We start from the raw sequence: 26,904 nt of genomic DNA, 5'->3' as shown, positions 1-26,904 counted from the left end.
ATATCCAATAGACCACCCCTTGCATTGAGGTGCCTTGCATTGAGGTGAGTCCATCAGTGTATATTACCTACAAGATAATGGGCGTACCAGAGTGGTGGGTATAATAGAATAGGTACACCAGTCCCTCCAACCGATCACCACCACAACTCGTTCCTTCCCCCCTTCAAGAAAACACCGCACACCCTCCCCAAAAGCCCTATATACACCAACCCACCCTAAACCACTGGCCACCCCTAAGCCCCCTTAACCCCCCCATCCAACCTAACCCCCCAAACCCTCGTCTCCCCCATCAAAAACATCTCCCCGGCCTCCCCAAACACAAAATTGGCCACCCCACCCTCCACGCGAATCTTCCCCAACAACACCCCGCCCGCCGACCAAACATTGACCCCATCCCCACACCCGGCATACACATTGCCCCGCTGATCCACCTTGATCCCATCCGGCACGCCCTCATCCGCCATCGCAAACACCCGCCGATTCGTCAGGAACGGCTCCCCGTGGATCGTGGTGACGTCGAATGCGTATCTGCGTTAGCATCAGGGAGTTAGCATCGCCCCAATAGGGTAGATATCCACCATAACCCGCCCGGTTGCGGGTGAATAAAGTGGGGAGGGGGGAGCATACATCGTCGCCGCCCGCGTCAAATCCACCGTCCCGTTCCCCAGCGCCGACCCCGTATCAGTCACATACACCGTCCTCCCGCCCGGGGCAAAGCTAATCCCGTTGGGTTTGTCGAACCCATCCGCGACGACGCGGACCGCGTGCGTGGCAGGGTTGTACCGGTATACCTGGTTCGGGAGCTGGGGCTGGTTGGGATGCAGACCCTGGATGTAGGCGTAATCCGGGTCGGTGAACCAGATGCTCCCGTCGGCGGGGTGGATGGCTACATCGTTGGGGGAGTTGTACTCCCTTGAATAAAAAGTGGTGAGGAGGGAGCTGCTGGTGTAGTTTTCGTTGTCGAGGGAGAGGGTATAGAGGCCTGCCGGGTGGGTCGCGTCTCCCTGGCCGCAGAAGAGGATTGCGTTCTCGTTGAAAGCGGTTCCGCCGTTGGGGTTGGGGATAGCTGGGGAGGGGGTGATGAGTTGGGCGGTGAGGGGTGCAGGGTCATCGAGGGCGAGCTTGGAGATTTGGATTGTGCTGGTGTTGGTGGCTGGGTCGGTGAGGATGTTGCTTGTCATGTATAGGGTTCGGGTTTTGGAGATGTAGATGGGGGCTTCGTGGGCAAAGGCGGTGGTGGTGTTGTGGTTTGTGGTGAGGATGGACAGGGTGGGGTGGTGGCCGGTGAGGTTGAGGAAGTCCGGGTTGTGGACTTCGAAGGCTGAGGGGAGGGACCCTGTCCAGGATGGGGTGGGGGTTGGGGTGACTGCAGTGGAGGTCATTTTTGTGATTGTGGTGGTGGTGGTGTTGGTGGTTGCGGAGAGGGAGGAGGTGGTGCCAGCCCTTGCTTTATTTATCTTTGACGCGGTCCATGTGGGTGAGGCGCGATGTAAGGGGCGGGATGCGTTGGACAAGGTTATCTGCAAGTACTGTACTGTACCACCGGGGCCACGGCACCCCGCTGTGTCCTGCATTGCCTGTTTCGGGCCGCTTTGGAGCATCCGTTACGGGTCAAGATTGATTAGGGTTGGGATGCGTATGTGGCCGGCGGCCACTTCGTGGGAGGATCGCCGATCGATGGCTCGTTGTCTCACCGAGGTTTCCCCGGTGCGGGATTGTCGGCGTAACAAGATTGATCTGGATTTGGGAGTGTTTGTGATAACTTCTACCCTACGAGGAATGATCTCCTTGTGTCACCACTCTCGTCTACCTGGGAAATCTCAGAGGTACAGCGGGAGTAGAATGTCATCGGCTGACATGCATCACACAGCTCCTTGAGGGATATCTGGGGTAGCTCGGAAGTCCTATTCCGAGGGCGATAATCAGTTTCGGCCCCCATTGCACTCCCCACTGCAGAACCCGATCAACTTAGCCGTTTCACTAGCAAGAATAAGCATTGCTGTCATATTTGAACTTTCGCCTTCTGATCTCATAGTTTTCTACATACCACTCGTTCGTAATCTACATTCTGCATGTTTACCATCTACAATAGATCTCCGTACAACATTCGTGCTATATAGATCACGATGTACACACATGGCACTGAGATCCAATAGATCGTGTTCGTAACACATCAGCATCTCTGGTCAGTACATGTACTACTAGTTCGAAGCACAGGGAGAGACAGAAGAATACTTAGCCATGCCATGTACATAGTTTTGAGTCCGTTCAGAGATCCTGTCTAGCTCATAAGGACGTGTGCTGTGTCTGGAGCTCAGGTTGAAACTCTCCCCGGATGGACATATCTATATGCCCATATTTTCTAGAGTGGTGGAAAAGAAAAAATGATCAGGAAAACTGAATAGGGAAAAATGCACAGCATGTTTCCCGAGTGGGGATAGCGACGTTTACTCGCGAGCGCTCACTCTTCACTGCCTATACTTGCACTGTGACTGTAGGCTACTTCACTTCATGGCCTTGCATAGTTTTCCAAAAGTAGGTACTATCGAACGCATCCGATCTTATCAGATCACACAGGGGGGAGAACCTTGATCCACGACGCATGACATCTCCAGTCGACTGCGCAGCGGTGAATAACGGCTGGGTTATGGTGAATGATATCATCACAAAAAGAAAAGAAGAGAAAGAAAAAGAAAGAAAAAAAAAAGAAAAGCAATAAAATGCGCACCTTTCCCCTTTCGCTTCCTGTTGACAAAATAAATCGAAGAATGAGTGGAAAGAGACAGTGAGCAAAGAACCATCTAAACAAACCTCACAATACCCATTCCCATGGCCCAGAGCTCAAGTCCCGACCGTGGAGTGTATACTACCGAGCAACACCAAAAGCCCACCCATCATAACACCTATAGTCCCTCCTCAAAGAAGCGGGATAGCCCTCAAGTAGTAGCGGAGCAGAACCCCTCTCGCGCACCGCTGCACCCCCATCGCTTAGAGCAATACAAGCACTACGCCAGTGTATCAGCCAGCGACCGGCAAAGGTAGCTAGCGCATACAAGTCCTGCTCACCCCCCCTCCACGCGAGTTATCTCCCCACCATAAGCCGTGGATGCGTGGCCGGAAATTACTTTCCTTTGGGGCAATGCACCCGCATATCGTTATCATGTGATATGAGCTTAGGGCAGACTAACAAAAAAAGGTACCGTAGGTATCAAGGAGCCAGGAATGGAATTCTTGTCTAGTGCTAGGTGTCGCTTAGCGTATCCCCCCTGTCAGCTTTTAGTGGAAGTGGCGTTGTGGGTTTGGGTCTGGACACTGGACACTGGACACTGGACTGGGAAGCTGCGCTTTGGTTTTGTTTTCTGCGAAGGATGTTTGGTGCTTGAAGTGTTTGTTAGGAAGACTCTGAAAGATTTATTCTTGAGTGAGAGAATGCGATTCTTATTGCATACCACTGCGAAGGAAATGCTCGGGGGATAAGAACTGGAAGTTTCTGCTCTTGAATCTGGGTGTTTGTGCGGATGGCGAACTACGGCGAACGGCGAACGGTCCTTGCCGCTAACTCAGCTAGCTAGTGACTAGCGGGATAAGAAGCACCCCCCTTCGGCTTGAGATAGATTATGGGGGTGATTTCAAAGCAGGAGTACAGTACGTAGTTTGTTCGTTTAGTCTCGCTAAGATTAGTGATATTTAGCCATCGCCCACTCTATTTGCTGTGACTGAAACACGTAGCGTGCGGAGACTTGTTCGCACCCGAATTAGTGGTTCTAGTTCATCTATCGAATCCTTCTATCGAAATACCAAGCGTCATATATAGAATAAATTGTATAGGTAAAGGAAATGACTAAGGAGTGTGATTAACCCGGTGATTGGTCCTGTTCCGATCACGGATAAGAAAGAAAATTACATCGGCGTCGTGGTGGTCGTGACCGTCGTCTTGACGTGGGGCACGGGGAAACTGGCGGCGGCCTCGAAGTCGATGCTGCGGGCGCTGCTGCTCTCGCTCAGGCTGGGGCTGTGGCGCGTGGCCTCCTCCTCGGCCTCGTTGGTGACGTGGAACTGGCGTTGCTCCCAGATCTCCAGGCGGGTGTCGTGGATGCGCTCCCCGGACTCGGTGCGGTCGATGGTGGAGCGCAGCTGGGACTTGTCGCCGTGGTTGCGGAAGCGCGACAGGTGGATGGTGGAGCTGTCGAAGCGGCTGGTGAACTTGCTCGTCTTGCGGCTGCGCGTGCGGCTGCTGCGGTCGTACGAGGAGTGGTGCAGGAACCCCTTCAGGTTGAACATGCGTCGGAACAGCGTCCAAGTTTGGGGCAGGTTGGCCACGATTATCGCCGTGGCGGCCTCGCGCACGTACCAGTCCACCCACTCGTCGCCGTACGGCTGCGAGATCGAGTAGTACTTCGACAGGATCGAGCAGAGGATGACGAACGCCCCCAGCGAGAACACCCCCAGCAGCGTCAGCTTCTTCGTCAGGTTGAGTTTGGCCTTGATCAGCAGCGGCAGCGGGATCGCCATGATCATCAGGTCCGTGGCCACGTTGAGCGCCAGCGACAGAATGAGGTGGTTGCGGTACACCGAGCACTGCACGCTCTTCGGGGGCACGCTCCAGTACGCGGAGAACGGGTGGCACCAGCCCCCGAAGAAGAGGATCTCGATCAGCAGGAAGCACACCGCGCAGAAGAGGCTGATGCCTTTGACCCATTTGTGCTGCGTCAGGCCCTTGCTGGGATGGGGTTAGTTTGTGGCAAAAAGTAGGTTTGGGTGAGGGCGGGTCTCACGTCATGGTCGAGTACAGCAGCAGCAGACACGCCTTGCACCCCCAGATTGTCCCCAACCACATCTGTTCCACCACGATGACCATCTTGCTGCCCAGAATGCGATCGGGAATGGTGGCGGGGTCGATAGTGTCGACCTGGTTCATGGGGATTTCGTTGGTTCCATGCTGGGCGACAAGTATGAGGAAGACCGTGAGTAGTATGTAGAGAATCTAGGGTTGTCATGGTGAGTGCTTGTGCTTTATTGTTGCACGACGAGCAGATACGTACCACTGTCACCAGCATCACATAGTCCTCGATCTGCAGGTTACGGATGGAACCCACTTGCAAGGCACGGGAGACAAATCGCATGAGTGCTATCCTGTCTGTTAAAACCATTGCACAGACGCATCGGAGTATTGTAGCATACTGATCAGCAGCACCACTGCGAACCACACCCAGGTGTTCGCACTGGACGTCATCCTGGCGTCCGAGTCCGAGGGGCTGGTGGGGAGCCTGAAAGCGAAGGCGGTTTAAGTTTCGACCTCCCTCAATATCCGAGTCATCTGGCTGCTCAGTGTTCAGGAAGATTAAGTGAGTGTCAGCCAGGGACCGTAGGGCTGTCGTCTCCCTTTTGTTCCTCCCTTCGGGTCTGACACTTGGGTTCGTGGGTTGGTCTCGTTCGGGGTTGCCTCGATCCAGCGAAAATAGTCAACGGGCCTGACGCCACATCGGCGGGTCAACCAATTCTTCAGGTGGCTATCGCAAAGTTTATCATTGCGATGGATTAAACAATTGAGGGGGGGAAGGAAGAGAGAAGAGAGGCGACTGGGGACAAGCCCCCTCTAAAATGACTCGAGAGACAAGGGACCGTCTAACTGATAAGAATTGGTGGAAATTCATACGGGCGCCAATGGTGAAGCCAGACCCAGGGCTACGGCGTCCACGGCCCACCCGTGAACCTCGAAACGCACAATGTCGCGCATGGACAATGTCCGTATTGGGAGGGCACTACTCCAGTGCACACGTGGTTCCTTCGGCCGATCGCGGCGATCGATCCAAGAGGCCGCCCTCGAGGAGACACTGTGTGCCCTTGCACCTGCTGAGATGGCAGCGATCGGCATATTTAGAAAAAAAGTTAGAAACCTTTTTTTTTTCTTTGGTGTGTGTGCACTCATAGGGCTGCTTTTATCATCTATACAAATCAATAGCAAGTGGAAGAGTGCACATTTCAAGAATTGGTTTTCAAGTATTCCGCTGACCTCGAACGAGCGCCCAAATTCAGGAGTGGCAACCCCAGGAAATCCCGCAAGTGCCGACTTTCAGGGGGAGGACTCCTGAGTCCTGACCCAGCTTGCCAGCCTGCCAGGTTGTCAAGGCAGGCATGATTAAACAGCCTTGACATCATTTGGGCAGAATGGAGGCACTCTATCTTTGAAACGCTTTCCGCGGTTTGCCTTTGGGCCGGCAAACTTAAAATGAGACCAAGAAAATTCTTTCCCGCATCCCGCAATTGTGTTTATTGTTGTTTCCCGAAACATGTCGCAAGTTCGTATCTTGGATCCAAACCCAACGACACACTGGGTGATACAGTACCAGTCTGATGTTGCGTCTCTTGTTGCCCTTTCTTGAGTCGTCTACAACAGCCGCAGAATCGGATGAATCAGACTACAAAGTCATCCGGGGGACGGAGAAGGAGAGAAAAGAAGGAGGTCGGATCGATATCGGAGACCGGAATTAGGGCCCTCGGGGCTCGACCGGAGCGGGTCTAGCGCCAAGCTAGTATCCGATAGGTTGTCCACCGGGAGGCAAATACTGAGTGTAGTGACCTACAGGTGTAATTTAAGGTACCCGGCCTATGTATGGCTGCCAGCCCATAGTCTAAGGTAGTGTAGGTCCCAGGTTTCGAGGTTCCAGCTTTCAGCTTCCATTCCTTATCACACGAGTCATATAGCTTGAAGCAGACTCATATAACCCCCACGGCGGCATCCCGACATCAAATCATCCAGACTGCACGAGCTGGAAGGATGCAAACTCAAATTCCTCCCGGCCTTGCTTGCTCGGGTCAAATTAGATTGAGGTTGCTCGTGTCGGTCGGTGTCGCGGTCGAATGGGTATTCTACGTCCGAGGCCGCCCTGATGCCTGGCCATTCCAAGGTTATGCAGGGATGCTGACCGTGGCGCTGCTGCAACTCTGTTGCTAAGCGGCGCATCGCATCGATGGCGTGCACAAGATCTTATCGCTTCCAATGAAGCCCGTCGGCTGAAAGCTCTCCCTCCCACCGCGCATTGCATCAGTTGATCTCGAGAAGGGTGGACTGTACTTATACTTCGCTACTGCTTATGCTGCTTGCAGTGGTCTTATCGATTCTCTTGCCCCTTAGTGCACCCACCAAAGTAGAACAAAACAACACGATTCATCACTGATCCGATGTCGCATAGCGACCCAGTAGAGGTCAGCCCATACTTCCCACATTCAAAACCATCTTGACACCCCAAGGACTGAGTCACCATGTCCTTGCCAAAAAACCGAGACATGGCTTGGCGGCATCCTTGTCGTCGCAATCTGATCAACCCATCTTTACCAGTCGGGTATATTCGACGAACAGAAGGGTTTATCTGATGCCCATCGATCGATTGGCTAACAATTAACCTTGAGGTTAACATTATAAGAATCCTGCTGTCATGCCAGTGGCCAGTGAGGCGCGTCCGTCCCGACTTACCCCAACCCCCGCCCCACACCGCGTTCAGGTTCCCGAGGCTCTTTGCCTACCTTGGTGGATTCGCCAAATGATTCCCGTTCAGATGGCAACGAGCGATTGCCAAGATGAGGTTTATAGACGGTGTATATGGATGCACCAGACTTGCATACTATACTTGAGACACGTTTGAATTGAAGTTCATGCGCAGAAGACTGGGCATAATGCACTGCGCTGTGCGGGATCTCCATCTTAATGAGCGAGGTTATGATCCACGGGTAGTGGATGTTGTTCTTCCAAGGTGGATACGGGATCAGCGCTCACAGGTTTCTTTAAGATTGATAATAATAACTCAGGCAGTGCGCTGTTTTGTGTATGCATGTGCTGCAGGGATCAGCAGTCTTGTCAGTCTTGCCAACACGTACTTGTGGTTATGGATGTTTTGAAGAATGACTCGACTAGTTTGTTGACTAATGCATGCACTGCTGCTGACTAAACATGCACAATCCGCTGTGCGCAGTATGCGCAGTATACAATACGCGGGACTTCCAATGTACCCCACGAACCTTTCCAGAAGCTATCTACACACCGTCTCTGAGGCTATGTACTTCCCAGAACCTTATTCGAATCGAAAGCAAGACAACGGCTCGGGCTTTGTTCGGAGAAGGAATACCGGAGAAGGATTACCGGCCAATGACCATATTCATCCTTTGCTCCGTGCTGAAGGATTCGGGTGGATCTCCGACCTCGTGAAGAAAAAGGAGTATCAAGGTGGGTGTAGGTTTTCCGGAGGTTTTCCGGCGCAAGAGCCTCAATGAACTTTCTGGAATAGTGTTTGCTGAGCTAGGTAGTATGTATGAGTAGTTCAGGGTTCGGTGCAGAGGGGACTGACGGGGTTGGAGGGGGTGGTTGGTGGAATGCGGCGTGTTCGGATACGAGGCGTGGGGTGGGTAAGGTCCAAGAGGGGGGCTATTGCTTCTATCTGGGTTAGTCATTTGAGGTTAGTATTGTGGTTTGAATACAGGGCAGAAATTCATTGTCTTATAGTTGATCCAATCATCTGTATTCGTGGGGTGTTGGCTTGAATGTTACCCGGTTGATGCTGCAGCTTCAGACCTGAAGGAGTGCAGAGAAGCTCGGGATATTGGGATTAATATAGATCTGTCGGGGAAGATAGATCCGAGAGGGAAGAAGCCTATAGCTGCAGGTATAGTTTCTAGCCAAAGGAAGAATTGTGAACGTTGCTTCTTCAACTAACCTGGTTATGACTCATCAGCCATGTTGTGGCTGGTACAGTTTGCTTGCTTGTGGCGGTGCATGGAGCTGAGTTTCCCCTGTGCAGGAGAGTACAGTGATGAACAATATAAGACCTTCATGATGTGGTTGACCCGTCATCTAGTCATTTTGAGATTTGGTTCCATTATCTTTTCAGTGCCTTATTATTGGCATCGACCGTGGCATTATGAGTATTTATCGACCATCACTTTTGTCCCAAGTCTACCTACTCACATACACTCCCTGACCAGCTGGGTTATAGCTTGGTGAGGAATGTATTTGGTTAAATGAAGGCCAAGATATCGGAAAAATAGCCCGAATAACTATATCTTATTAGCGAGAGGGACTTTACAAGTTGGACTTCTGCGCCAGAATAGTTTATGTATTGCTTGCTTTGAAGTCAATGCACCGAGTTCTGAGTTTTAACTTAGGTGACCAAGGAGTGTGCATGTCACGAACCATACTCGAAGAACCCTAAGCATCCAGTCTCGAAGCGACATTCATAGCTCATATATGTCGACCACCCGATGCCAATAGTATGACTAGTATGGGAAGCTGAGGAAGGAGTTCACACAGTCAGTTATCTTGATTGTTTTTGTGCAGCTTGCATGGCTAGATTCATAACACAGGTAAATAAGAACTACAACCTCGGCGCAATGCTGTACTTGACCGACTTAACGGTGGTCCAACAGTCCAACGCCTCCTCGCCCATGTCCCGACCGAACCCACTCTCCTTGACGCCACCGAACGGGGCGTTGGCGCTCAGCAGCGACCATGCGTTGACCGTGACCTGGCCCGTCTCCAGGGCGGCGGTGACCCGATGCGCGCAGTTGATGTCATTGGTGAACACCGCCGCGCTCAGTCCGTGCAGGGAATCGTTAGCCAGGCGGATAGCGTCTTCCTCCGTGTCGAAGGGGGCGATGCTCTGTTCTCACCATGTTAGATTCAGTCACAACACACAGATTATGAAAACCATACAGGCGACAAAAATGAAAAGGAAGGTCAGGACAAGTGACAGAACATACCGCAACCGGCCCAAAGATCTCCTCCTGCATGATTTTATCCGTCTGCCCGACATCCGCGAACGCCGTGTTTTGCACGAAATACCCTTTATCCCCGATCTGCTCGCCACCGAACAACAACCGCCGCCCCGAGCTCTTCCCCTCGGCAATGTACCCGAGGATCTTCTCGAACTGCGCCTTACTCGCCACAGGCCCCTTGGTGGTCGTCTCCTCCAGCGGGTTGCCAGTGACGGGTTGGTTCTCCGCCGCGGCCTGCGCGTACGCCTCGAGGAACTGCTCGTAGATGGGCCGCTGGACGTAGATGCGCGACCCGGCGGCGCAGATCTGCCCGTTGTTGGCGGTGATACCGATGCGCGTCCAGAGGAGGGCGTTGGCCAGGTCGCAGTCCGCGAAGACGAGGCTTGGGCCCTTGCCGCCGAGTTCCAGCGAGACTTGCTTGAGGTTGCTGGCGGCGGAGGCGCGGAGGATTGCGCGACCCGCGGCGGTGGAGCCGGTGAAGGAAAGTTTGCGGATGTTCGGGTGGTGGGAGAGGGCGGCCCCGGCGGAGGGGCCGTCGCCGGGCACGATGTTGACCACGCCCGCGGGCAATCCGGCCTCGCGGATCAGTTGGGCGAGCTTGAGGGCGTTGAGAGGGGTCAGTTCGGAGGGTTTGATGATAAGGGTGTTGCCGGTGGCGAGGGCGGGGGCGAGTTTCCAGGCTGTTATCATTCTGGAGCAGGTTTTTAGTATGTGATTTCAGGTTTCGGGGGCGTGAAGGGGAAAGGGGATTGGATGAGGTCAGGGTAGTGACGAATGGCCAGCAATGCCGTGAAGAAGATCATCACACATACAGTGGCCCATTCCAAGGCACAATGGCCGCACAGACCCCCAAGGGCTCGCGGAAGGTATAGCCCACGCCCCCCGGGATATGCAGCGTTTTGCCGTCAATCTTGTCCGCCCACCCAGCGTAATACCGAATAGTCGACACGGCCTGTGGCACATTCAGACCTAAACTGTCGGTGTACAGAATGCCGCCCTCCAGCGCCTCAATAGATGCAAATTCCTCTGCGTCTCGTTCGATCAGATCCGCCAGTTTGTGGAGCAGTGCGGCGCGCTCGGGCCCCGGGGTGGCTTTCCATGCGGGGAAGGCTGCCGTCGCTGCCTTGACTGCGCGGTCGATGTCCTCCGGGCTAGCCGCGGAAACATCTGCGAGAGTCTCACCGGTGGTGGGATTCTCGACGGCCAGAGTGGCATTGTTGGTTGCGGGGGTGAATTCGTTGTTGATGAAGAGGGTGGTTGGGACTGGAGGGGGTTCCTGTCAGATGGGCATGTCGACGATGTGAGTTAATTGTGGGATAGGGATATATCGGCGGTACCTTCGATTTGACGACCTTTGGAGCCGGTGAGTGTGATGGAGGCCATTGTGCTTGAGTTGTAACAGAGAAAGTATCCGAAGCAGACTCGATGCAAGCTGTGGTGCTGGAGGATATAGTTATCTTATAGCATGGCAACGATGGAGCATAAGGCTGCCCCGCACCGATTCCGTGGGCATTCCGCACCTCGGAATGTGTTCCGGCCGGGAGATGCGGGGAACAACTGATCCGAGCAGAGAGATAAGTAAATGTCAGCTTCGTCTTTGATAACTGGAAACTCACTGCCGATCCGGCTTATGCTGATGACTGATATGCCCGACAGCGCACTTGTGAGACTCTCTGACTTAGCAGGATGGCGCATCAACATCACTCACTGGACCCCTCGTTCTTGCAAAGTGGCATAAGCCGGACAAGTACGAGTTTCCTGGATTGGCTTCTGCGTCAACAGTTTCAGCCACCTAGATGATCCTGTCAGAGCTGCAATCCTCCGCCTAAGCCTAGCTAAATTGAGTGTGCCCCCAGTCTCTGTTCTGATGGTCGAAATGCCGCATGTCGTCATATTGAAATTGCAACGGGGTCGCACAGCATCCCATCATCACGTACATCCACCACCGTACCAGTTCACAATTGTCTGCTGAAAGATGCGGCAATTGACTGCCCAAGTTCTTGCACGGCCCCCCCAAAGCACTGCCCATCCTAGCATGGTGAACCTCTATCCCGAAAGTCGGTCAGCTTACCGTCCACCCTGGACCGAGATTGTCATCTGACCGTTTACCAAGGGGCATATTGCACGAAGAGCCAATCCAACTCCTCTTCTGACCAGATCACTATGCGGGTCGGACATGGGTTGTCCTCAGAGTCGATCCTCATTTGAGGGAAGACAGAATTGTCGGAGTGATTTGGGCCCATCAGGATCGTGCATGTTTGCGGCTTCATCACACGGCATCCCGTTACTCAGCAGGCAAAGACATACAGCGGGGGCGCGGGTCGGATAAATTGATTGTGGTCGTTGGAAGACAAAGAGTTGGAATAACAGCCAGACTAGACTCCTATTCAATAATACTCGCAGGTTGACCATGTTTGGTGTTTGGTTGAAGGGCCCAAGGATCTCTGCGCATTGACACCAAGGACGGGATGGAGGCAGATATAAATAGGTCATGGCAGACTGCCGAAGTAGTTGTTGTGTCTGTCGCAGCGGACACTAGGCGTCTTCGAGTTAATCAATTCTTCAACTTTCCTACACCATGTTGGTGGTTCTCCTGTTGCTATACCATTTTATCACTAGCACTGTAATTAGTGCCAGCCCTAATGGCACCCATTACTCCTATCACGAGCTGTGGATGCTGCAGAACTATTTCTGGCAGAATTTCCTCTATCCCACTAACCGGGGTCACATCGAAGCCAATGACTCCTCTATCTTCGCAGCCGATGTAGGTGTTTATTTTGCTATTTTCAGGTGCAATGGATCGTATTCCCAATCTATCTCTATTCCTGTTTTTCACCATCTCCGCCAATGACGGATAACACGGCCAACACGGCCAACACCCCGTTTTGTATTTACTCAGACCCGTCCCGCTTTCTCCAAACTCCAACTCCTGCCTTCCCCGCCCAACTTCCTTCCACATCTTCATCTCTAATCTCCTCTTCCATCGCAGGTCCAAGGACGTGTTCACGCAACTCGCACCTTCGACGGTCGCGAACTCAACAACGAGTATATCTTCGGCCTCTTCTCGCAGCCTGACCACCCCGGGATCTTCGGGCCTCCTATCGCGTACAACATCACCCAGTTCGCGGCCACCGACAATATCGCCGCGGCCACCACTCTCATCACCTTCAACATCACCACCTTCCAGCTGGTAGTCCCCGCCGCGATTGACACCTGGTTCCAGTACGACTCCTCCGGCAAGATCACACAGTATGATGCCGTCTTCCGTTGGCTGGATTATCTCTTCGTTCCTCTCATGCAGGCAGCCGGAAAGATGTTTCATCTGAATGATTCAGTCCAGATTCAGAACAAAGTGGCTGCTCTGCTTGCAGACACCATCTGCCAGACACATCAGGATCACTGTCACGGGCCCAACCAGCAGTACGCCTCCAAGGAGGATTGCGTGGTGTTCCTGACCCAGAGAGTCCGCTTCGGCTTGCCATACGAGATGGGTCAGAACACTTTGCTGTGCCGCGAAGTGCATGACAACATGGTGCGATTCAACCCGCCCGTACATTGTCCCCATATTGGACCCGGCGGTGGCGGGTATTGTGTCGACGACATGACCTACCAGCAGGTGGTGCTGGAGAAATACTTTCGATACTCCTGGGTGCCATACGGATATGCGGATCACAACCCGTGGGTGGCTGTAGGGACATAATGACGGTCAGAACAAATGCAAAACTCACCCTGTTGAGAAAACCTCAGATTGATCGTGCTGCGAACCTACCTTCCTTAGCCCCAAGACGGAGCATGAGAGCTGGTTGACTAACTCGTCACGGATCTGACTTGCTGCCTACGATACTGACGACTGGCACATTTCAGAGCCATTCCTCGACATGTGCGGTCGGATTTGACCCAGTCGAGTCCAAATTTTGTCTCTGAAGGGGGATGCAACGGTGACAAGCGAGGTGGCACGTTCATCGCCACCAAGAATGCTCAGGGTCCTCTTGGCAGTCGTGAGTAAAATTGTCGATCACGCGCAACACGACCTGGCCTTTTCCGCCCACCATATTGTAGTCCAGAAAATGAATGATTAGGCGCCCCGCGCTGGAAACCACTGTTCGTCACGGAGAATGATTGAGACGCCGCACGCCATGTCAAACACGCATGGGCAATTGAGGTCCGGACCAGCTGAGAGCAGTAATCGACGGATTTGTGCTTTTCCGAACCCCTCTCGCTTCATCACTCCGAAGATGCCTAGCGGGTCATGTTGGCTTGTGCGGAAGCAAGTATCGGGCCAAGGTGCAATCGATACTGCAGAATGCTAAGCCCCACTGCGGACCCTTCGCCCTCCCCAGACGATGCTGTCGGCCTAGTTCGTGGAGAAGTTTTCAAGTTGTCCCAAGGCTGAGCAGTGTCTCTCCCGCTTTTCTCCTACCATGTGGTGGATTTGACTATGAGCAAGGTGAGATGAGCTGAGCTGAGCATGACTGTGGTGAACCAGAAGATAGGCAACGGGTCCTGCCGCGGAGGTTTAGCGATAGCTTCAGGGCGGCCAAGCCGGACAAATACGGAGTTGAGCGGAACAGCTGGCTTCGGCCAATCTACGCTAAATGGCCAATCGGGTGATTTGCGCGCGACGTCCATCGTGGTCCGAACCTACCACTCACTCTACTCCTCCTCCTTTCTCGTCCCCTATAGCTCTATGGAATATCGTCGATAGTCATTGTATGATCATCAGCCTTGCACGGCGACACATTCGCAATTTTTGCATCCACGCACTGAGTCATCCACTACCCAACCGAAACAGGCCGTTCTTCGACGCCGCATCGGGCACTTGGTTCCTGCGCAAGACCAAGTCTCCGGATCGAACCCCTTGCGAGGTTTTGCGATCCAGTCCGTTACACAAATTGGTCACAGACAGACAACACACGGAGTGTATACCACCAGCAATAGCACAAGAAGAGAAGTGATCGGCGAGCGCATGGCGTCAGGTCGAGACTGACACGACCAACGTGCCAAGCTACTTGGCCCCTGCGCGTGAATGCAGTCTAATCTCGGCGATGATAGTACCCAGTGCAGCTATCCAGTGAGATTTCGGCTCTGCCGTGGGATTTCTGTGTAGCTATCAGCACGCATCCACCATCCTTCACCCCCCTTCATCCTGACTGATTACCTCCGACACTACTGCTGGCCGGATTCTCCGCCAACCATGGGTCCACGTCCTTCACGGCAAGACTGCCCCCCGGCTCCGTAGTGGGATGCCGTTTAACTTCCGGTGCATCAGCCGAGCCGCTTACGACTCTATTCGTGCAGATCAGCGTGGCCAGTCACCAATCAACTCCACGAGCTAACGACGCAGAAAAGGTGGAGGAGAGGGGGCAGCGATACACTTCTCTGAAGACGGGAGCTCTGTGCGTGATCAATGTCTGACATGCATCCTAGTCTGGTTGGGAACTAGTGCTCTGTCTCCACCCCCTCGGTGGCCCTCCCCCTGTACCACCCCCGGCACGACCAAACTTCCCCGGCGCAGGATTCAGAACGAACATAGGAAGGCATTATCGGAGCCTTTGAGGCGCGTATCTGATCCTGAGAACCTATCAGCCTTCTACCCGTATTATGTTCTTCCAGTTCAGCCAGTTGTTGAGAGGGCCTCAACGAAGTATTCAGAGCTTATCTGCTATCTTGTCGGATCACAGTTAGGCGTGCTCGGCTCATCACAAGAACAAATCACGATCATTGGCGAACTGGATGGGGGTGTCCAGCTGCAATAGCGGCCAAGAATGCCTAGTATCGATATCTGGTCGGAGTTGACGACGATATTCGTCGGCCAAGGCCTTGAGTTACAACAAGTATGATCCGAGAGGGGGTTGCAGGAAACGGATGCCGGTTCTAGACAGCGATATGACACTGTCCTCATGGCAATCAATTATTGCCTCGCGGACAGACATTGCCCCGAGACCAAAGGCAGATGAATAGATATAAAGCCCCTCGATAAACCCGTCCATTGATCTCAATCATCATCAGCTCATTTCCTTTTCTTCCTCATCACATCTTGAATATCTCTAATAACAATGAAAGTAGCTGATACCCCTGACTCCGCCTCCACCATCAGCATGACGAACACAATCACCATCACCGTCGAGCAGGACGGCTACTACGATATCAACGGCTCGCGGCAGGAGCCTATTGTCAACCTCCAGCTGGTGACGGGCGCGTCCAAGCTGCGCAGGCAATTAAAAGAAACCAACGAATTGATCATTTGCCCCGGTGTATACGATGGATTGTCCGCCCGAATTGCAATGAATCTTGGCTTCAAAGCCATGTACATGGTAACTTGGCTTCCCCTCTCTCTCCCCCGGACTGGTGCTACAGATTCCCCAGTCCGATCCCCATAATTATCCCGACGGATGCGCTGACGACCCGCTTTAGACCGGAGCCGGCACTACTGCCTCCCGGCTCGGACAGGCAGATCTTGGTCTGGCCCATCTGTACGAGATGCGAACCAACGCCGAGATGATAGCCAATCTGGATCCTTACGGCCCCCCACTCATTGCTGATATGGATACCGGATACGGAGGTAGGCAGTTTCTTTCCACCATCCACCCATTGACACCTCCACAGACCCAAATAACTAACACGAAGGATTTCAGGTCCCCTCTTCGTTGCCAAGTCGGTGCAGCAGTACATCCAAGCCGGCGTCGCCGGCTTCCACATCGAGGACCAGATTGCCAACAAGCGCTGCGGCCATCTGGCCGGCAAGCGCGTCGTCTCCCAGGAGGAGTGGCTGACGCGCCTGCGGGCGGCGAAGATCACCAAGGACCGGCTGCGCTCGGACATCGTGCTCATCGCGCGCACAGACGCCCTGCAGCAGCACGGCTACGACGAGTGTATCAAGCGCCTGAAAGCTGCGCGCGACCTGGGCTGCGACGTCGGCCTGCTCGAGGGGTTCACCTCCAAGGAGATGGCCCGCCAGGCGGTCAAGGACCTGGCCCCCTGGCCCCTGCTGCTGAACATGGTCGAGAACGGCGCCGGGCCCGTCATCTCCACCGAGGAGGCCAAGGAGATGGGCTTCCGCATCATGATCTTCTCCTTCTGCTGCATCACCCCGGCCTACATGGGCATCAAGGCGGCGCTGGAGCGGTTGAAGAAGGACGGCGTCGTGGGGTTGCCCGAGGGAATGGGCCCCAAGAAGTTGTTTGAGGTTTGTGGACTGATGGATGCGATGCGCATTGATACCGAGGCTGGTGGTGATGGGTTCTCCAATGGTGTCTAGACTTGGTTTTCCTTTTTTCCTTTTCTTCTTTTGTCTCTAGCATATTGCTTTTCCGGTGTCATTTTCTTTCCCTACCTCGTACCCGTCTAATATCTCCCATTTGGGAGATCATTCTCTTTTCTTTTTTTTTTTTTTTTCCTTTACTTACATATATCCCCTTTTCTATCCTTGATGGATGTGGATGTGGGAATTTGTACCTAGAAGGTTCCGGGGCATCACGCACAGATACACACCCTACTATATGGGATATATATTATCGTCTGCTCAAGCAAAATGAATACATCGAATGAAAGAAACACTGGTCCTGATCGAGAAGCTTTACAAACTCGACTAATCTTTATCTCCTAGCATTTTCAACCTTCTGCCTGAATTCTTGATTGCTTCTTTGTTTTGGTTTTTCTTTCTCGGCCCGTCTCTCGCGATCTCCGTTCCATTCCTTATTTTTTTTTTTTTTTTTTTTTTTTGGAGTGAAATAAATATCGGGATTTGACTATCGCAGCGATCCTCTCGAAAATCAACCAAACTATGAGAATAGTGCGGATGGAACACTTCCAACCGAATGAGGCGGTTACCTTGCTTATAGCCCCATTTTCGGGGGTTGTTATGCAGCCTTGTAGGGAAAGAGTGGGACTATCTTGTACGTTCATGTATCCCGTGTCGATCATTAGACTGACTACATAGCTGGGGGCTGGTTCTTTGATGGACTATTGGTCTTATTATTTTATTTTTGGGATCCTCGGCGGAGGCGGAGTACAATCATTCAGATTTTTTTTTTCGGGGGATATGCTTGCTTTTCTTCTCTTGTATAGTCTTTAATAATGGGCAGCTACTAGCCGGATATGGTGTTTACATGCCAAGGGGGTAAGAATATGGTGGGGTTTATACGTTGAGCTGTGGAAGGAAAAGACGAATTATCGAATGAGACTTTCATCACACATGACACATACACGTAAGGACATCGAAAGGGGAAGTATGTAACATGAATGAGACTGGGGGGGCGGCGAGAATGAAATGGTCGAAGAAGGAAAGAAAACAAAAAGGAAAAAAGAGGTAAATCCGCCCAACGACGCTGGCTTCATCAAGAACACCTCAACTCAGAGAAAATAATAGGTTCGGTAAAACAGTAAAGAGTATCAATCATGAAGCGAAATCAAAACAGTAGGCATGCATTGCCCTTGTCCTCCTCCTCACTTTCCCCCCACTTATTGCACGGAAGTCTTGCTGAGAGGGGGGAGGAGGAATCTACTCCAACGACGTCTCCTGATGCACCACGATCCGCCACTCGCCGTCGGACCCCTGGCTCCACGTCGTCGACCCCGTGCCGTTGAAGTGGATCTTGCCGCGCAGCCGCGCGTTGATCTTGTAGGTGACTGTGCCCGCCATCAAATCGATGATGAGCACGCGCACGTCCTTGAGCTCGTACTCCTCGAAGTGGTGGAAGGGCGGCTTCAGCGCCTCCGACAGGGACGGGTCCTTGCTCTGCAGCGTGAGGATGTCGCGCTTCGGGAAGAGGAAGTTGGCGTCGTCGTTCGACATCTTCTTGATCTCCGGGCCGGGGTCCGCCGAGGTCAGCGCCGTCCAGAGTCGGCGTTCCATGGCCAGGAGGTCGTCGCGGATGCGTTCGTGGATTGGGGCCATTTTGGTTGGACTTTGTGTTAGGGTCGGCGGTGGGGTGGAGGTGTTGCTGGGCTTTGAAGGTGAGTTTGGGTGTAGTTTAGGAGAGAGGATTGGGTTGAGGTCTGGTTGTTTGGTTAGTCAGTTGTTTCTCACTCAAGTTGAAGGAGGGGCGGGGATGCGACGTACTGAGGTAGGCTCTCGATATCTCAACGCAGCGCACGCGCAGGTTTAGTTAGATGGCGGGTATAGAGGCAGACGTAACGTTGTCCAGAGTATAAAAGGAAAACAGAACCAGAAGGTTGCGATGCCAGGAATAAGACGGAAAGATGAGGGTCGACGGGGGTGCAGCAGAGCGGTGACGTCATGGGCGTTGTACCCCACGTGGATGACGTCGCGACACTCTCTTTTCGTGTCCTCAGTATATGTAATACTCCCCCCTCCCCTCCCGGTCCCCGTGATGGCAGAGGAAGACTCAGCCGTGTCATGTCATGCGATGACCGTCTGGCTCTCCTGTGGACCATAATTTGGCGAGATCTGCGTTACCGGATGACGCAGGTGAGGATAGAGGGGTGGTGACGCAGTAGGAGAGACTCAGGGAGGACATGACTGCACGGGGTGACTTTAGAAGGGGGAAAGGAAATAAAGGATGAGATAGAACAAGAATATGGATTAGAGTTGGAATGCTGAGTGTAGGTGTAGTTGTTCTGGACTGTGTTTTGGCAGGTGTCAATTGAGGGGAGAGGCTGGGGTGGTGTTGCGCCATGGTGTTGCTGGTGTTGCTGGTGGTGCTGGTGGTGCACCGTATGCAATGGTTGTCATGTTTGCATGCATCGGTGCAAACAATGCATTATCCAGGTCATGTGCTTGTTCCGGTACGACACAAAAGATGTTTATCTATGCCTGAGGCATCAGCACGGGCCGCTATCTCTAGCCTTCTACTCATAGTTTCACCTTCCATCGCTACATCGTGCATAAACCCGTGACAGACCTGACTGCTACCAATCACACATCTTTGGCTAATCACTATCGAAAATTACTTCTATAACTCTACACAGAGATCTGCTAGTCTCTATCGCCTCAGGAAAGCATCCCGGGGAAAAAGCATACCTCCCAACAATCCAACTACACTCAATCACAAGCTAGCAAAAAAAACTTCCTAAGCTCTGACTCACCTCGTCCAGAGTCTCAATTACAACTTGAACCCACTTTCAAAATCCGGACGAGCCAAGGAGTATCCGCATCCAACCGGTATACCAGAAGCAGCCCGCGAGGCTGGGTCAGACACAGACACAGTGACAGCCTCAATAAGACTTTCGTGACGGCGGTTAGCCAAGGGACAGTCTTCAGCCAGGTCTCCACCAATGGAACGATTTAGCATAATCTGGAAAGCGTTTAGTCGAGATGTGGACCTCTAGCTTTGGCGCGGTGGCCGAGCTAGTCTCATCCCTCGGATTTTTAGAGATGGCTTATCTCTCGCCATGATGGTGCGGGATCGCAACACATCACAACCGATGAGACAAGCAGTACACGAATCTGCGCCATATCTTCGTTCATACCTCGGAGGACAATGGTTGTTGAGCAGCAATTTGGCTTCACTGAATTGTCGGGGTGGCGGGATCGCATTGAGACAGGGAGTCATTGCAGGCGCATGCAGCCTGGTATGCTGTAGTAGATAAAGCACAACAAGGTAGCATTGGCAGAAGGCTTGCAATGCCCTCAATCAACAAAAAGCCACTCGGAATAATCAGCTTTGAAGAGCTGTCTGCCTAGTGCCCACTGCCAGCCCCAACAGCTGGTCACGGACCTTCCAGTAGCATTGGGTTGAGCGATTTTCAGCCACTGGCGACCAGGTCTGGATTTGTCCGGCTCATTGGTACTTATCAGTCTCGGATGCCTTGGGAAGTTGGGAGGTGGTGTCCCCATCTCTGAAAAAGGCCTCATATTTTTTTTTATTTTCTTTTTTGTTTAGCATGGTTCCAGCTTCCTCAAATCGCAGTCACGTGTCATGGCGGCAAGAAGCTTTCGAGAAAGAATTCTTCGAAGCTTCCCCTCAACTCTTTTCCCCGTCTACTCCGGCTGATTTATCCACTTCCCCGCCTTTTAGCTATATTTTTTGACTTCATCGCTGGCTGTCATGCAGGGAGCGGCCATCTCCGACGAAGGCAGACGGTGATAGTGACCCCTTCGCCATGCTGGGTGTCTTGCCCTGTCTGGGAAGATGGAGAGTCAACAGGAGTCCGGTGGGCCGCCGATAACTGACCCTCCTTCTGACTGGAGGGCGAGGGCGCGATAAGAACCAGATAAATAAAGCTCCACCGCACAAGACGGGTGCCCTTATCGCTGATTCTATCCTCCTCAATCTTGCGCTCTCATCTTATCACTGGCAGCCTTTCTATCTTTTCGGATGTCTCCGATCGGTTCCTGCGCTAGCTGTGAACTCATCGACTGTAACATGTCATCTTATGCAGCAAAATTGATCAGCTCAGGTGTTCATGCTTGTTCACGCTGGGAGTTTCGTTGTTGCTGGAGATCACCCAGCCATTTTCTGCACCATTGCAATAATAGTGGAACCACGGAGAACAAACCGTGGCCGGCCTTGGCTAAATCACGTTAGAAGTGGGGATTCTTCAGCCAGAAGGCTGGTTCGGTACCAATAAAACGACGATCATTGGCTGGCTGGATAAGCTGCTTCGACTGCCGATCGCTAGGTACTCCTAACTTATCAGCGCTGATCCTTCCTAATCAGCTCATCTATGGATAATGGATACCGATTTTTCCTGCAGGTGGACTTGCACATGGATCGGTGCTTGCCGACTGCTTCCCCATTGCTTCCCGCGCGAAGCCCAGAAAATTCTACCAATTGTGACTCTATATAAGAGGTGTTGCGCGGCCTCTCACTGGGAAGAAAGTGTGCTCTCTCACATTTCCAAACGCGTACAAGATGCAGCTCCTCCAATCCGTCACCGCGGGCCTCCTGCTCGCCGGCAGCTGCTTGTCTTCCCTGGCTGTGGCTCGCTCTGTTCCCGTGCAGCAGCCTCGCGATGTTGTCGTGAGCCACACGCCGGCTAAGATCACCCCTAAGGTGTTCATCGTGTCGATGGTAAGCCCAGCACCTTCTAGCACAGCATGATCCCAAGCTCACAATCCCTGCAGTTTGCGCCTGAGGCCGAGATCTGGTGGGGTATCCCGGAGTTCGATCTGTTGGCTCACAACATCACCATCCCTGGCGCTTCTCCCGCCTTCCCCGATGTCCACTGCACGGCGGACTACACCATCTGCCAGCTCATCACTGGTGAATCTGAGATCAACGCTGCCATCACCGTTGCGTCGGTCGTCTTCAACCCCATGTTCGATCTGACTAAGACCTACTTCCTCGTCGCTGGTATTGCCGGCGTCAACCCCGAGCGCGCGAGCATCTGCGACGTGACCTTCGCCCGCTTTGCCATCCAGGTGGCTCTGCAGTATGAGATTGACATGCGCGAGATGCCCGCCAACGCTACCACGGGCTACTTCCCCCAGGGCGGCTACTACGCCGACCAGTACCCCACCAGCATCTACGGTACGGAGGTGTTCGAGGTGAACGACGAGCTGCGCAAGATCGCCGCCGGCTTCGCCCGCAACGCTACCCTGGCCGACAGCGACGACGCCAAGGCCTACCGCGCCAAGTACGCCACCGAGGATGGTCTCTACAAGGCCGGCACCCAGGGCCCCTCCGTTCGCCTGTGCGACGTGACCACCAGCGACGTGTACTTCAGCGGCCGCCTGCTGGGCGAGGCCTTCGACAACACCACCAAGATCTGGACCAACGGCACCGGCGAGTACTGCACCACCGCCCAGGAGGACAACGCCACCCTGGAGGCCCTCGTCCGCGCCTCGAAGCACAACCTCACCGACTTCTCCCGCATCATCGTCATGCGCACCGCCTCGGACTTCGACCGCCCCTACCCCGGCGAGACTGCCCGCTACAACCTGCTCTACTCCACCCAGGGCGCCTTCGAGCCCGCCGTCGAGAACCTGTACAATGCCGGTATCAAGATCGTCGAGGGTATCCTGGCCAACTGGAACAGCACCTTCGCCGCCGGCATCAAGCCCCGCAACTACCTCGGTGACATCTTCGGCACTCTCGGTGCTACCCCCGACTACGGTCCGGGCCGTGCTCAGGCTCTCGAAGAGGCCGGCGCCATCCTCAAGAAGCGCAGCATGGGCAAGCGCTTTGTCCGTTTGTAAAGACCTAGAAATGTTTACGATCATGTGTGCGGATGTAATGATAGATTAGAACAATATAATGTTACACGTTAGTTAGGTATGCGACCAGTTTTCGCTCATTTGCCTACCTTCTATCAATCCTTACTCTGCGTAAGGTAAGGATAGCCATAGAGATTAAGCCATGTACGATGAATTAGCACTCCCGTCTGAGTGCACAACTAAGGATAGCATCAAGAGCTTGAACCTAACACCTCCGGCCCGACACTCTAAACTTCGCGCCGGATTTTAACGTGGTCCAGAAACAAGCTTTCCCTCCCCTCACAAAGTGAAGCAGCTCAAAGATGAATGCGCGAGTAGCCCAGAGGGTGGAATTCCTCACTCAGACAGAAATAGCCAGTGTCCAAATGCAAGCAGAAAATCCCCTAATTCCGATGCTGCCGACCTCGACACCTAATTCCAGTTAACGTTTACACCTCAAAATCATCGAAAGATACACAGTTATGTAGAGGGGCGAGATTTGATTAGGTGACGTCAATCGAGCCTAAAAGCCGTGCTTCGGCGATATGAGCAGCATATATGAGGTGCCGTTCGTCGCCTTGTGTACGTCAATCCTCACAGCAAAACTCTCGCCCTCTGAATAAACCTATTGACAGGTCTAGCTATGGTTTCTGACCGATACCCCGTCACGCCTCCGGCAGAAGGCACCTACGCCCGGAGCGCGCTTCGCAATAACGCCAAGGGCACCGATCTCGGCCGCGAGGCGCTGGAGCGCTTCAAAATCCGCGAGATCTGCGAGGGATGGGCAGCTACCGGAATGCTGCGGAGTGCGTTTCCCATCTTGTGAACCCTAATGTGAATTATACCTAACGGTGTTGGCATGGTACAGATGGCAGAACTACCTCGCCATCTTCTTCGATGCCGCCTACGTCGCCACCTCCTGGAAGCAGGGCACCATTGACGAGTTCATCGAGGCCTCCAAGGCCGGTTTCGCCGCGGGATTGAGCTTCATGGATATCCTGCACTGGACCTGCGGTTCGCCCGTCGAGGTCGATCCGACGCTGACCCGCGCGGTGTGCAAGATGAAGACCACCATCACCTGCCGCTTTACGTTTAGTGGTGTGGAAATGGACAACGAGGCCGACTGCCGGGTTTTCTTCCTGCTGAAGAAGCGCGCGGGTCGCTGGGGCGTCTGCTTCTACACTCTTCTCTTCGATAAGGACAAGTTCGTCCCTGTCCACCCCGCTAAGCTAAGGCCTTCGAGATTCCCGAGGAGGAGGTCGAGCGGTTCCCCTCGGGATACCGGTATCTCGCTTGGGCGGAGGAGAGAATTGGGCATCCTTCCAAGCTGAACTTGAACAGTCATGGCCCCGAGCGGGATATTTTGTATGGCAAGTGTAGGGATTGGCTTGAGGACAGGGCGGTTGAGCCTGATCTTCCTGGGGCTGATATGCCGGGACTGGAAGACCTGGGTTATCCAGAACAAGACGAATTGGTGGGGCCGAGGATGACCATCGAATCAAGGATGACACATTCCTTCAGGTTATGTTGAAGGGAGACTCCTGCGCAGTTTACCACCGCCTCATTCTCATGTTGAACAGCTGTGGCTGTTCCGTTGTTGCCTGTATTTTTTAATTCAACAACAGAAATAGTATTATCCAGGTCGCGGAGCTGGTCATACTGTAACCTTTTGATATGATACAGATCTAGTATATTGCTATGATCTAAATATACGGCAAGAAATCGGCATCTGAAAGGGTACAGCAAACATAGCTAGGTAGGTAGCAGTGTTCCATGGAAGGTGGTATTTCAGTCACTGGCCCGTGTGAACCCCAATCCCAAGCAGACATTGTATAGATACAACGAAGGATTCAACGCGCCGGCTTTGCACTGGCCTCCGCCTCAAGATCTGGATATGGAATATGGTTTAAAATTCTACCTATCAGTCAGGTAAAGATTCCCCCTCGATGATTTTACATAAACCACCGCTTCCACGTGCCGAAATAACAAATTCGTGGTGGATGACAACCACGCCCAAACGTCGAACTCACATATAGGCTGATTAGGGCACAAGGTCCGGCCGGTGCTCACCCGGCGTGGATTGACTTTGTGGTGGTAAAGCTTACTTTGCGGCGCGGAGGTTGGCCTCCATCGTGACGTACGCAAGCATACTATGATCTCACATTGCACGCTGTTGGAATCAGGTTATTTCAATCAGTCCAAGAGGAATTGTAGAGTGGCACATGCCGCGAAGACCAGCCGGTCTTTGAATGCGGGGAACATCGAGGGAATTGCGGGTTCTCGGGACCACATTCGGGATGCCCGGGCGTAGGGCATATAGCTACAAAGCATATATACAATACAAGGTGACGGGTCTTCTTAAAATGACAGCGGAAGAGGAAGAGAGACTTATAACGACTCATATAGGCGGCACAGTTGGCCACGAATATAAATTCAGAGATTCTTGCTACGCATGCACCGGTCTATGATCGTTATCAGATTGCGCCCTAATCTCGTGGTAATCACCTTCTCCCCCCTCCACTCAATCTGGCAGGACGCGAAGGGAGCAAAAGAAAACCAGCCCCAAGAACCCCAAAACAGAACCGGGTATTCTGCAAAACTAGAAATGTCCGCTTCCCATTTTTTCGACTCAATCCGACCTCAACTCCTGCACCAACCCCACCACATCCACAAACCTCCTCGCCACGAAATCCCCAACGACCTTAGGAATATAGCCCGGAAAGCCCCGCACGATCTGCCCCAACGTCCCCCACGACTGCTCCCCATCAGTATCGTACGGCAGCGTCCCCGCCAGCCCCGTCGTATTGAACGAAGCATACACCAACGGCACCTCCTCAAACGACACCCCAGCCCCGACAACCACCTCATCCAACCCCTCGGCGCTCAACAGCCTGGCATTCCCCACCGCCGCCATCGCCAGCGGCGCCCCGGCGTTGACCGCGTACGTCCGCGCCGCGGCCACGTTGATCTCGTTCGATTCCCAGTACTCTGCTGCCGGGGTATTTTCGTCTGGCATGTCTATTTTGATCGAACGATTTGTTAGCCGTTGAGCAGCTGTGAGGTGAGAAAAAATAGGGCAAGCACGAACAAGGCCAAGACGCAATATGCAACGTCTCCTGCTGCGCCTGGACATTGAACGTCATCGCGGGGTGAAAGTGCTCCCAGCACTCTAGCAGCCCCCAGCGACCGTACGGCGTCGCAATCACCTGCAACCTATCCAAGGTCCCGTCCGACCAGATGGTGCGCTCGCCGCCGGAGGGGCGGAGTTTATGCCGCAGCAGCAGCGTCTCCCCGGCCGGGGAGATCAGGGCCTGGGCCATGAAGATGTGGTTGTCGACGCGGTGGGAGAAGGCGGGGACGATGTAGATGCCGTGGGTCTGGGCGGCGGCGAGGAGGCGGGTCCATTGCGGGCTGGGGATGGTCAGGGAGTTGGTTAGGTAGGAGGTGAGTTGGGCGGGGGTTATGCTGGTGTTGCTGGCTAGGCCTTTGGGATATCTATTGCGTTTCAGGTGGTGGTTAGTGGTTAGTGGTGCATGGTTGATGGGTGGGTTTGGGGATGGAGGGAGGGGGTGGGGGGCTCACCCTGGGAACCAGAGTTCGGGAAACACGATCAGGTTGGCGCCGTTGGAGGCGGCCTCGGCGATGTAGTCGACTGCTTTGGCGACGGTGGCGTTCAGGTCGAAGGGAATGTCCGTCCAGTTCTTGTTCATCACTGGGAGGGGCCAGTTGGCTGGTGGAGCACGGACTACCGCTACCGTGAGGTTGGTGTAGTCTTCGTGGTGGGTGGAGGTGGCATGGCAGGTGCTGAGGAGGCCGAGGGCGAGAAGACGGAGGGCACGCATTTTCATCTTTGGGTAGATTTTGTTAGGTTGAGGAGATGAAGATGTGTTGTGTATATCTGTACTTATACCTCCTCACTTCTAATCTGGTGCTGTGCGATCTTGCCATCGTGCCTCTCCTGATATCTCGCTATCACCAGCTTCCTGATACCCAAGTGGACCAACAAGATAAGGATCATCGGCATCCCGGGGTTTGTGACG

The 26,904-nt window shown here is 53.4% G+C and overlaps 11 protein-coding genes across 11 annotated transcripts; 6 read left to right on the top strand and 5 right to left on the bottom strand.

Annotated features, from left to right (window-relative positions):
* Nucleotides 1-233: 233 nt before the first annotated feature.
* On the bottom strand, nucleotides 234-1,393 carry BO82DRAFT_300263 (SMP-30/gluconolactonase/LRE family protein; the record flags this gene model as incomplete). Its single annotated transcript, XM_025632049.1, has 2 exons — nucleotides 628-1,393; nucleotides 234-528 (listed from the first exon to the last, which is right to left on the bottom strand). Exons 1-2 carry the CDS (start codon nucleotides 1,380-1,382, stop codon nucleotides 234-236), a joined length of 1,050 nt encoding a protein of 349 aa, XP_025496620.1. The 5' UTR covers nucleotides 1,383-1,393.
* A 1,219-nt stretch (nucleotides 1,394-2,612) lies between these two features.
* BO82DRAFT_350143 (uncharacterized protein) lies at nucleotides 2,613-3,072 on the top strand. Its single transcript, XM_025634067.1, has one exon. The coding sequence runs from the start codon at nucleotides 2,830-2,832 to the stop codon at nucleotides 3,040-3,042; it is 213 nt and encodes a 70-aa protein (XP_025496619.1). The 5' UTR covers nucleotides 2,613-2,829; the 3' UTR covers nucleotides 3,043-3,072.
* Nucleotides 3,073-3,900: 828 nt separating this feature from the next.
* On the bottom strand, nucleotides 3,901-5,233 carry BO82DRAFT_360730 (uncharacterized protein; the record flags this gene model as incomplete). The annotated part of the gene is made up of 4 exons (XM_025636785.1): nucleotides 3,901-4,720; nucleotides 4,776-4,984; nucleotides 5,043-5,137; nucleotides 5,182-5,233. 4 exons carry the CDS (start codon nucleotides 5,231-5,233, stop codon nucleotides 3,901-3,903), a joined length of 1,176 nt encoding a protein of 391 aa, XP_025496618.1.
* Nucleotides 5,234-9,248: 4,015 nt separating this feature from the next.
* BO82DRAFT_86805 (putative aldehyde dehydrogenase) lies at nucleotides 9,249-11,548 on the bottom strand. The gene is made up of 5 exons (XM_025641611.1): nucleotides 11,382-11,548; nucleotides 11,103-11,322; nucleotides 10,578-11,028; nucleotides 9,751-10,456; nucleotides 9,249-9,650 (listed from the first exon to the last, which is right to left on the bottom strand). The coding sequence occupies exons 2-5, from the start codon at nucleotides 11,146-11,148 to the stop codon at nucleotides 9,366-9,368; spliced, it is 1,488 nt and encodes a 495-aa protein (XP_025496617.1). The 5' UTR covers nucleotides 11,149-11,322; nucleotides 11,382-11,548; the 3' UTR covers nucleotides 9,249-9,365.
* Nucleotides 11,549-12,343: 795 nt separating this feature from the next.
* Nucleotides 12,344-13,911, top strand: BO82DRAFT_415533 (uncharacterized protein; the record flags this gene model as incomplete). The annotated part of the gene is made up of 2 exons (XM_025639960.1): nucleotides 12,344-12,529; nucleotides 12,755-13,911. 2 exons carry the CDS (start codon nucleotides 12,344-12,346, stop codon nucleotides 13,463-13,465), a joined length of 897 nt encoding a protein of 298 aa, XP_025496616.1. The 3' UTR covers nucleotides 13,466-13,911.
* A 1,910-nt stretch (nucleotides 13,912-15,821) lies between these two features.
* Nucleotides 15,822-17,023, top strand: BO82DRAFT_397589 (isocitrate lyase/PEP mutase family protein; the record flags this gene model as incomplete). The annotated part of the gene is made up of 3 exons (XM_025638948.1): nucleotides 15,822-16,079; nucleotides 16,180-16,327; nucleotides 16,401-17,023. The coding sequence occupies 3 exons, from the start codon at nucleotides 15,822-15,824 to the stop codon at nucleotides 17,021-17,023; spliced, it is 1,029 nt and encodes a 342-aa protein (XP_025496615.1).
* Nucleotides 17,024-17,492: 469 nt separating this feature from the next.
* On the top strand, nucleotides 17,493-17,997 carry BO82DRAFT_86743 (uncharacterized protein). Its single transcript, XM_025641610.1, has 2 exons — nucleotides 17,493-17,660; nucleotides 17,705-17,997. The coding sequence occupies exons 1-2, from the start codon at nucleotides 17,549-17,551 to the stop codon at nucleotides 17,830-17,832; spliced, it is 240 nt and encodes a 79-aa protein (XP_025496614.1). The 5' UTR covers nucleotides 17,493-17,548; the 3' UTR covers nucleotides 17,833-17,997.
* Nucleotides 17,998-18,265: 268 nt separating this feature from the next.
* On the bottom strand, nucleotides 18,266-18,661 carry BO82DRAFT_397588 (nuclear transport factor 2 family protein; the record flags this gene model as incomplete). The annotated part of the gene is made up of 1 exon (XM_025638947.1): nucleotides 18,266-18,661. The coding sequence occupies one exon, from the start codon at nucleotides 18,659-18,661 to the stop codon at nucleotides 18,266-18,268; it is 396 nt and encodes a 131-aa protein (XP_025496613.1).
* Nucleotides 18,662-21,367: 2,706 nt separating this feature from the next.
* BO82DRAFT_388579 (purine-nucleoside phosphorylase) lies at nucleotides 21,368-22,917 on the top strand. Its single transcript, XM_025638395.1, has 2 exons — nucleotides 21,368-21,740; nucleotides 21,794-22,917. Exons 1-2 carry the CDS (start codon nucleotides 21,582-21,584, stop codon nucleotides 22,865-22,867), a joined length of 1,233 nt encoding a protein of 410 aa, XP_025496612.1. The 5' UTR covers nucleotides 21,368-21,581; the 3' UTR covers nucleotides 22,868-22,917.
* Nucleotides 22,918-23,507: 590 nt separating this feature from the next.
* On the top strand, nucleotides 23,508-24,195 carry BO82DRAFT_360724 (uncharacterized protein; the record flags this gene model as incomplete). The annotated part of the gene is made up of 2 exons (XM_025636784.1): nucleotides 23,508-23,686; nucleotides 23,733-24,195. The coding sequence occupies 2 exons, from the start codon at nucleotides 23,508-23,510 to the stop codon at nucleotides 24,193-24,195; spliced, it is 642 nt and encodes a 213-aa protein (XP_025496611.1).
* Nucleotides 24,196-25,493: 1,298 nt separating this feature from the next.
* BO82DRAFT_272554 (carbon-nitrogen hydrolase) lies at nucleotides 25,494-26,706 on the bottom strand (the record flags this gene model as incomplete). The annotated part of the gene is made up of 3 exons (XM_025631026.1): nucleotides 25,494-25,882; nucleotides 25,953-26,359; nucleotides 26,447-26,706. 3 exons carry the CDS (start codon nucleotides 26,704-26,706, stop codon nucleotides 25,494-25,496), a joined length of 1,056 nt encoding a protein of 351 aa, XP_025496610.1.
* Nucleotides 26,707-26,904: the final 198 nt, after the last annotated feature.

The sequence above is a fragment of the Aspergillus uvarum genome (genome assembly GCF_003184745.1).
Source record: "Aspergillus uvarum CBS 121591 unplaced genomic scaffold BO82scaffold_3, whole genome shotgun sequence".
NCBI classification, from domain to species: domain Eukaryota; kingdom Fungi; phylum Ascomycota; class Eurotiomycetes; order Eurotiales; family Aspergillaceae; genus Aspergillus; species Aspergillus uvarum.
This window is presented reverse-complemented; position numbering and strand designations above follow the sequence as displayed.

What these genes read in the sequence shown, in the direction of transcription:
- BO82DRAFT_350143 (XM_025634067.1), top strand. Translation starts at nt 2,830, where the DNA reads ATGGCCCAGAGCTCAAGTCCCGACCGTGGAGTGTATACTACCGAGCAA.
- BO82DRAFT_86805 (XM_025641611.1), bottom strand. Translation starts at nt 11,148, where the DNA reads ATGGCCTCCATCACACTCACCGGCTCCAAAGGTCGTCAAATCGAAG. An exon ending in CAAAGGTCGTCAAATCGAAG is followed by an intron (nt 11,029 to 11,102) that starts GTACCGCCGATA and finishes AACCCCCTCCAG; the next exon opens with TCCCAACCACCCTCTTCATC. An exon ending in AGATCTTTGGGCCGGTTGCG is followed by an intron (nt 9,651 to 9,750) that starts GTATGTTCTGTC and finishes TGGTGAGAACAG; the next exon opens with AGCATCGCCCCCTTCGACAC.
- BO82DRAFT_86743 (XM_025641610.1), top strand. Translation starts at nt 17,549, where the DNA reads ATGAGAATAGTGCGGATGGAACACTTCCAACCGAATGAGGCGGTTACC. An exon ending in GGAAAGAGTGGGACTATCTT is followed by an intron (nt 17,661 to 17,704) that starts GTACGTTCATGT and finishes CTGACTACATAG; the next exon opens with CTGGGGGCTGGTTCTTTGAT.
- BO82DRAFT_388579 (XM_025638395.1), top strand. Translation starts at nt 21,582, where the DNA reads ATGCAGCTCCTCCAATCCGTCACCGCGGGCCTCCTGCTCGCCGGCAGC. An exon ending in AGGTGTTCATCGTGTCGATG is followed by an intron (nt 21,741 to 21,793) that starts GTAAGCCCAGCA and finishes CAATCCCTGCAG; the next exon opens with TTTGCGCCTGAGGCCGAGAT.